This window comes from Cicer arietinum, chromosome 4 (assembly GCF_000331145.2).
Source record: "Cicer arietinum cultivar CDC Frontier isolate Library 1 chromosome 4, Cicar.CDCFrontier_v2.0, whole genome shotgun sequence".
Taxonomy (NCBI): domain Eukaryota; kingdom Viridiplantae; phylum Streptophyta; class Magnoliopsida; order Fabales; family Fabaceae; genus Cicer; species Cicer arietinum.
Genome location: NC_021163.2, coordinates 47,794,364 through 47,802,912, shown reverse-complemented (window position 1 = coordinate 47,802,912; position 8,549 = coordinate 47,794,364). Strand labels below are relative to the sequence as shown.

The following is an 8,549-nucleotide window of genomic DNA, read 5'->3' as shown; positions in this document are numbered from 1 at the left end:
TATATATATATATATATATATATAATGTGTCTGTTAATGCTAATAATCACATTTATTTGATAGTGTTTTACAAGTTTTCCGAGCTCAAATGGGTGTTACACTGTCGAAGCAAAAATCAAATAAATCACATGGATTCTAATAAAGGTTTGAAATGTATGGCTTTAAAATTTCATTAATAATCAATCCACAAATATTTATTGACTTATATGTTTTATTTTATAGTGCTCTCGTCAAACTAACAACATAGACTGCGGATACTGTATATTACGATTTATGAAGGAGATTGTTGTTATAATCCCAGAAAGAGATCTAATTGAAATAAAAGAATGCATATTACAACGCTTTTTTTAAAAAAGCGCCGTAAAACTAATACAACAAACAGTGCGTTTTTAGAAGAGATTTACAGCGCTTTTTTATTTATTTTAAAGAGCGCTGTTGTATCTTTTTACAGCGCTGGATACTACAGCGCTTAATTTTTTGAAAAAACGCTGTAAATAGCTTAAAAAAAGCGCCGTAAAATACCATTTTTCGCGTAGTGGATAGTTAGCCACACTAGTGTATTATTATAAGTTGGGCTTCTTGATCATATATTGACAATGTAAGCAATTTTACATTCATAAGTAACATGGATTATTGATTATATATTTATTGATTAATGAAAGTTACAATCATAAAATCAAATGATATGATATTAATGTTTATATTAACTGAGATTATAAAGTCAGTTTACACTAACAATATATAGTCTTTTTTCTCTTATAAATTTTATTTTCTTGTTTTACATTATATATTTATTGTTTTAAATGTTTGTATTAATTTTTTTGACAAAAATTTTAGGGAACAAGTGCGTAATGTATTTTGACTTAGTCGCTAATACTTTTTCTCATCTCTTCCTCAGGAGTGTTCGTGTATCAGAAGCCAAATCATTGATCGATTCAACTAAATTCTATTGGTTTCAATTATATTTGTATTTTTCTTGTAAACTTGAACAAACCCAAGGCATCTAAAGGGATCAACAAGAGAGAACTGCAATACTATATCCTACACTGTGATTCCCACTTCACTATTTCTAAAAATTCGATTTTACCTATGCCATTTAGACGGTAGAAATTTTGAGACTGAGCAACCACCCCCTCAAAGGTATATACCTTTTTTTTTTTTCAAAATTTTCAGTTTATAAATAACATGCCAAAAATTTCAGCATTAAAAAAAAATTATGGTACAAATTCATACCGAAAAATTCAAAAATAAAATTTTTCAATACACATTAAACAATAAAAAATAATTTACATATCAAGAATTTCTAAAACAAATTTTTCTGTTAAGAAAAAATTTATATATCGAAAATTTCAAAACAAAATGTCAAATTCGTTTTTAAAACTTTAGTATTATCTACAAGGATATTTTGCAAAATTTATCCAAAAAGTAATAAAATATGAAAGTAGAGGCTAGTGGGGTATGGAATCCAATTATCAAGAAGGAAGCAAAGATGTTTTAACCGTTTAGATGCAAACAAGGTATTATTGGGTTTTGAGTTTGGAAATGGGTTATTGAAGAATTGAGATGTGGTTCCCATTGTTGGCAGTGTAGTAACTAGTAAGGGGTAAGTTTAAGAATAGTTGATCAGAAAAAGGACATGCTTAGATGTATGTCAGTTGACCGTATACATTCATCAAATTTATAATTTATTCTGTAACTTTTTTTTTCAAATTTTAGAATTTGTATTAATTTTAACTTGTTAAAAAGAAGATATAAAACTTATAAAATAGACCATTGTGACGAAGAGAAGATAAAAGGATTTTTTTTAAATATTTCTTTTTTATTATTTTATTATTCAAATGTCACACATTGAAAAAATACTTTTTATTTTTTCAATCCAATAATAAATCGCTTCCTATTTTTTTCAATTCAAATTGGAGGTCGTTTCTTCAAAAAGCGAGCTACTAACGATTGAATTTTTTTCCTTTCATTTTAATAATTATCATTAATTATTTAATAAATTAAAATAAAATAAATTATTTAAAAAATAATAATAATAATTAAGTAAAATAAAATACATTAATAAATAATAATAATAATAATAATAATAAATTATTATTATAATTATAATAAATAATATTATAATTATAATAAATAATATTATAATTATAATAAATAATATTATAATTATAATTAAAAATAATTATAATTAAATTATATTATATTATAAATTTCAAAGAAACTAAATACATTAAATTAACGGGAAAAAAACATCACATTTGAGGAAGAAAAAAAATCAAATTTATATCAACGATGTCCACCTAAAAGCCTACGTTATGTCGGATAATCGGGGATTGGTATATCACATTCGAGGGAAAAAAAAACATTAAATTTATATCAATGATGTCCACTTAAATGACTCAGTTCTATATCTAGGATGTCGTCGAACTCGTCTAACTCTTTGAACGAGTTGAGATTTTTCCGATTCATCATGATTTTAGTCATTTTCCTCAATGTAAGTTGTAGGTGGATTAGAACAACTGTCACATAGTTTTATTTATAATTTTTTGTCTCAGTAATTATTTTATTTTATTTATAATTTTTTTAGTCTCATTAATTATATTATTTTATTTATAATTTTTTTAATCACATTAATTATTTATTTTATTTATAATTTTCAGTCTCGAAAATTATAAAATAGATGTCGACCTCATTACTGCTATAGTTAACAACTTTCATTGAGGAAAATGATAAAAATCAGGATGAACCGGAAGAACCTCAACTCGTTAAAAGAGTTAGATGAGTTCGACGAAACCCTAGATGTAAAACTGAGGTCATTTATGTGAACATAATTGATATAAATTTGATGTTTTTTTTTTCTCAAATGTGATGTATTTTTTTCGTTAGTTTAATGTATTTGATTTCATTTTTATGTTATTAATATAATTTTCTTTTTTTAATTATTATTATTATTTTTATTATTATTATCATTTGTTTAAAATTTGATGAATTTTTTCTTTAATTTTAATATATTTTCTTTAAAATTTATAATATAATTTAATCATTTTAATTATAATCATTTTTAATTATAATTATAATAATTATTTGTTATTATTATTATTATTATTATTTATTAATGTATTTTATTTTACTTTATTATTAGTATTTTTATTTTTTAAATAATTTAATAAATTTTAATTTATTAAATAATTAATAACAATTATTAAATTAAGAAGAAAAAAAGCTCCTATTGAATTAAAAAATAAATTTACTTCAGTTGATCGCTGGCCCGAAAAGCGATCTCCTATTAAATTGAAAAAATAAGTAAGATAATCGCGTAATATTTTTTCAATGTGTGACATTTGAATAATATAAAAACAAAAACAAAAGTTTTAAAAAATCCAAAATAAAATACTAATTTGAAATAATATATTTCTAACATACAACGAAGACAAAATATTTGACATTTTCATTGTTTTAAAAAAATACTTCACTTAACAAATAATAAAAACAAAAATATTTTTCACTTCATAACAAATAAAAACAAAAATATTTTTCACTTCACAACAAATAAAAACAAAAATATTTCAACAAAGTAAACAATCCTTACACCGTGGAATCGGATGTTGATGTCGAATATGCAGATTGATATGACTGAAGTTATAAGAGGAAGGACGTAATCATAAGCACTTTGCAAGTGGCCTCATGTCAAAAACATAGTTAGATAGAACTATAAACAGTTATTAAAAATGAATGATTACAACAGCATGATCAACACAAATATTTATCGTGAAAGGTTTCATAATAACTATAAAACAGTGAAATCACCAGCATAATCAATTATTTGACAAATAGCACAAAATAACTGATGAACTCATGAGCTAAATATTTCACACTGAAAAGCTAGAACAACAAGATTGGAGGATAATACAAGATTAATAATAATCAAAAACAAAAAAATCAAAAGAGGACAAAAAATTAAGATTGAATAATTCCTCTATCTACTTTGCATTCCTTGATTGCAAGTTAAAACACACACACTTATCTTTCATAGCATCACCCTCACTTCCATATTCCTTAAATCTGTACTCTTCTTGCTTAAATGTAGAAGGCACTTTTCCTTCACTATAGCATTGGTTACACAAATTAAAATGAGATTTTATCTCTTTAAAGCGTGAACCGATAACAGGGTAGCGGCAAACGGAGCACACGGTGTTGCCGTGTCGGTTTCTGTCTCCTGTTTCGAGTTTCACTAAGGTTGGCATAATACCAAAACCCCAATCAGGATCATCAAACATGACTTGAAACTCGGAGAAAGACACCAGTGAAGTGTCTAAGTCTCCACCAACCTCCATTAATTCACTACTAACACTATGGGAAGGAACATAAATAGCCCTTAACAATTTGATGTATCTGGTGGCATCAACTCTCTTTAAATTAGCACCGTTTTCATTCATTGGACGCCATAAAAGAGCATCGAAGGCGATCCTTTTACGTCTCTCTGGAGGGCCACCGCAAATGGGAGCAAGAATAGCATAGAATGTTGCTAGATCCAACCTGCCTGAACCATTTACATCCAAAACAGATAGAATCCTTTCATTTATGGCTTTCACAGCTCCTTGGAAAGTGTCAGGCTTCAGAAAACTAAGCAATCTGCGAAGAATTTCTTCCAAATTCGGTTTCCGGATAGATTTCTCAGGCACTCCACTACCAGAATAGGACACTGGCACATCGTGTTCACTCATTTCCTTCTTTAAAAGCTCGACATTGCATCGACCCAACCGAGTAACCTTCTGAAGTGCTCTGATTTGCAGAGCACTGGCCAGTTCCTGTCTCAGGGTAGTCTTTTCACCAACTGTCTTAAACTTTGATGGTTCAACTATAACAAATGGCGATTCCCCAGGAATAGCCCCATTAGGTTTACCCTTCTTTTTCTGCAACTGCTTCAAATGTGATATTGCATCGTGCAATTCAACCCTATTTGTCATTTTCAACGCTTCCTTCAAAGCTCTTTTGGCTTCTTCGGTCTCCCCAGCTCCAAGCAACGACACCGCCTTGTTCAACTGTGCTCGCCAATGATTCGGCCACACAGCCAAAACCCTAGTATACATCTCAGAAGCCCTCTGGAACCTACCCAAATCCATATACAACCCACCTAAATTATAAAGAGCATCAATATGACCCGGTTTCAAATCAATAGCCTTCTGAAACACCTCAATCGCCCTCTCATCCTCACCCATAGCATGCAACGCGGAAGCCAAATCACAATGTGCATCAGCATAATCTGGTTTCATAAAAATCGCCTCCTCAAGCGCCTTCACGGCAGCCCTATATTCCCCTACGCCGAAAAGGGCACTACCCAAAAGTTTCAAAGCTCTAAAATGTGTCGGACAAAGAATCGCAGCCTCCCTATAATACTCACAAGCACTCAAAACCATACCTTCACCTTCCAATGAAATGCCAAGGTTAACAAAAATTTGGGGCAACAAATAAGCCCATTGATTTCCACCAGACTCAGCAGATTCAAGTGCCAACAAAAACTCTTCCTTAGCTTCCTTATACCTTCCAAGAACATAAAAACAATTACCAGTTCTAAAATGAGGTCTCACATCAACAGGTTGCAATTCACAAGCCCTCGTGAAACTAATCAATGCTTCCTTAAACAATTGATGTTCATACAAAACCCTACCAATTGCCATGTGACCATCAAAAGCTTCTTCTCTTGATCTAGCACTATCAGCCCTAGTTCTCAAACCACCTACTTCCTTAACAAAAACAGCATAATCATGTCCTGTTTCATCCCAAACCACTCTCTTCTCCGAAATCTCGGTCGAAGGCCCCAATTCACGAGACCAACCTGCATCAGAATAAGCATCAAAGTTTTCACCTTTCACTTTCCCATCTTTAGCCTGCTTTAACTTCAACCTCTTTATCAAAATCTCTAAATCATCCACAATCTTCCAGGTGTCGTCGAACACAATACCGTGATTTGGCGACACTGCCCACGCAGCCGTCCGCTGCTTTTTCTGCGACTCCACCGCCATCCTCTCATCGACAATCGACGAAGACGAAGCATCCGATACCGGCACCAGAGCCTTTCCAGATTCATCAGCATCACCGGCACCATCATCATAAGTGCGAAGAAGACCGTCGTAGGTCAAACCCCTCTCGCCGTCAATGAATTCAGCGTAGGTTCGGAAAACTTCATCGAGAATGGCGTTGATTTGTTCGTCGCTGAATTTCACCCTAGGGTTCACAGCACCAACAAGCGACGCCATCTCTTCACGGTTGAGACCCCCATCATGATTCGCGTCGAATTGGTGGAAGATTCGTCGCACCTTCTCCGATCTGGTTCCTCTCGTCGCCATTTTTGACGTCAAAATCGAAACTTGGTGATGTTGATAATGATGGGTAGGATTGTGTTTGGGAAGAACAAAAACCCTAATTTGAAAAAATAAAAGGATTTAAAATTGGAACCCTAACAGAATGTTTAGGTATCATAATTATTAAGAATTGGGTTTGGAAAACTACCAAAGGAAAGAGAACAATTCAAAAAATAAAATTATTTCTCTTCAAATTGGAACCAAATTTGTGATTAGAAAATATTTGTTAGAATTTGTGGTTAGGATAGGGAATAAGATTGGTCTGAAAAATCGTTATATGTTTGTTGTTGTTGTTGACAATGATGATGAGTGCATGTGGTGTGGATGATAGATAATTCAGGAATGGGGACCAGTTCAATTTTTCAAAAGGTAATTTATTTTCTTTCTCTCTCTAGGTTTTGATATTAAGAACCCTAAATTATTGTTTTTGATATCATTATCACTTGATTTGGCATTGTAAGTTTATTATTATTAGCTGTTAGTCGTTATTTTAGTTTCCACCATGTGATTGTCAATCACAGCTAAGCTGTAAAGCTAAAAGGTAAACTAATCAAAGAAGAAAACATTTCATCCCAATCTTCCCCCTCTCTTAATATTATTAACAGTTTTTTCTTTTGAGGGAAATATTATAATTAAATTTTTAGTCATATAAAATTTTAATGTAAATATGTAATTGTAGTTTTGGTTGCTTTGTTATTATAATTTCCTGAATTGATCTATTATATTAAAAATTGATAAGTTGAGTTCTTTTCTTAAATTTTTAAATTAAAAAAAAATGATAATTTGATATATTTTTCAATGATGTGATACAATTCTACTATACGAACTATCTAGATGCATTAATAATTCATATGTCATTAATTAAATTAAAAATATGGAAAAAAAATTACGGTGTTTTATTTTAATTTTATAGATATTAATCATTTTACACCATCTTATCATATGTCAAGTTATTTAAAGCATTCTACATCATCAATTTTTAGTTAAAAAATCAGATAGAAGAACTAAAATTGTCGATTTTAAAATAGGAAAACTAAAACTATAATTAAATATAAAATTTTAATTTTTTTTAAAAAACTAATATTTATTACTTAAACTCTTACAAATGCAAAGTTAAATTGTATTTAACTTAACCAAAACTAGAACTTAAGGTTAAGAAAATAACATTTCATCCCAATCGTCCTTCTCTCTTAATATTAGAGTTAAATTTTAGTCACATAAAATTTTAATTTTCTTTAAAAGACATAGCAAGTACTACCCTAAACTCCTACAATGCAAGGTTAGGTTGATATGTGACTTAACAATATCAGTTAAGTTATGATTCAATAATTAAATTTATAAAATTTTTATTTTTTATTTTTTATAAAAAAAATTCAATCTTTTAAGTTATAAAATAACTTATTCACTTTTAATTTTTATTTTTGAAAAAAATTCAAAAAATAATCTTTTCAAGCTTTATAAAATTAAAATATGAATTAAAAGTGAAAATATTTTTTAGAGACTACACTTGGGATTAAATTTCTTTAAAGTTATTAATTTTATGCATGGTTAATATTTACACAAATTATATATAAAATTAAATCTAATAATCAAATTAGATACAAAATATGGATAGACAACAATGCATTTCTTTTTGCCAGAATATATATATATTATTAGAAAATATTATTACATATTAGTAGTAAGGGTATTTTAGACCTTTTGTGTTAGAACCAAGTTGGTTTTATATTTATAGTTTTGATGTTAACAAAAGTATTTTATGAAAACAATATAATTGACTTCAAAGAGTATGAACGAAGATTCATGTTTTTGAAAAAAATCTAAAATAAGATTTGATTCAAATTTATAATTGAAAAAAATCTAAAATAAGATTTGATTCAAGCGAACATGATTTTGTATTGTTTATATGGTCTACCACATTATACTTGGGAACTCTTCACTATTTCTTGGTGATTGAACTTGCTTACTCTCTTAAAGGCTACTTTCTTTTTCAATCCAAGTACATTGTCAAATTATTGAACAGACTCGTATTTATTTATGATAATAGAGCAACAAATATTCCTCTTGAGTTGAATGTGAAATATGTTCCCTCAGATGATGTTCCTTTACCATATCCTACTTTGTACTGCACTTTGGTTGGCAGTTTGGTGTATCTTTCGATTACCAGACCTGATATTGCTTATGTTG

General features: G+C 29.3%; 1 protein-coding gene across 1 annotated transcript; it reads right to left on the bottom strand.

The window, feature by feature from the left end:
• Positions 1 to 3,790: 3,790 nt before the first annotated feature.
• On the bottom strand, positions 3,791 to 6,747 carry LOC101508984 (uncharacterized TPR repeat-containing protein At1g05150-like). The gene has a single exon (XM_004497747.4). The coding sequence runs from the start codon at positions 6,345 to 6,347 to the stop codon at positions 3,981 to 3,983; it is 2,367 nt and encodes a 788-aa protein (XP_004497804.1). The 5' UTR covers positions 6,348 to 6,747; the 3' UTR covers positions 3,791 to 3,980.
• Between the last annotated feature and the right edge of the window lie 1,802 nt (positions 6,748 to 8,549).

Bases quoted from the DNA above. Each gene is read 5' to 3' on its own strand.
- LOC101508984 (XM_004497747.4), bottom strand. From the start codon at position 6,347: ATGGCGACGAGAGGAACCAGATCGGAGAAGGTGCGACGAATCTTCCAC.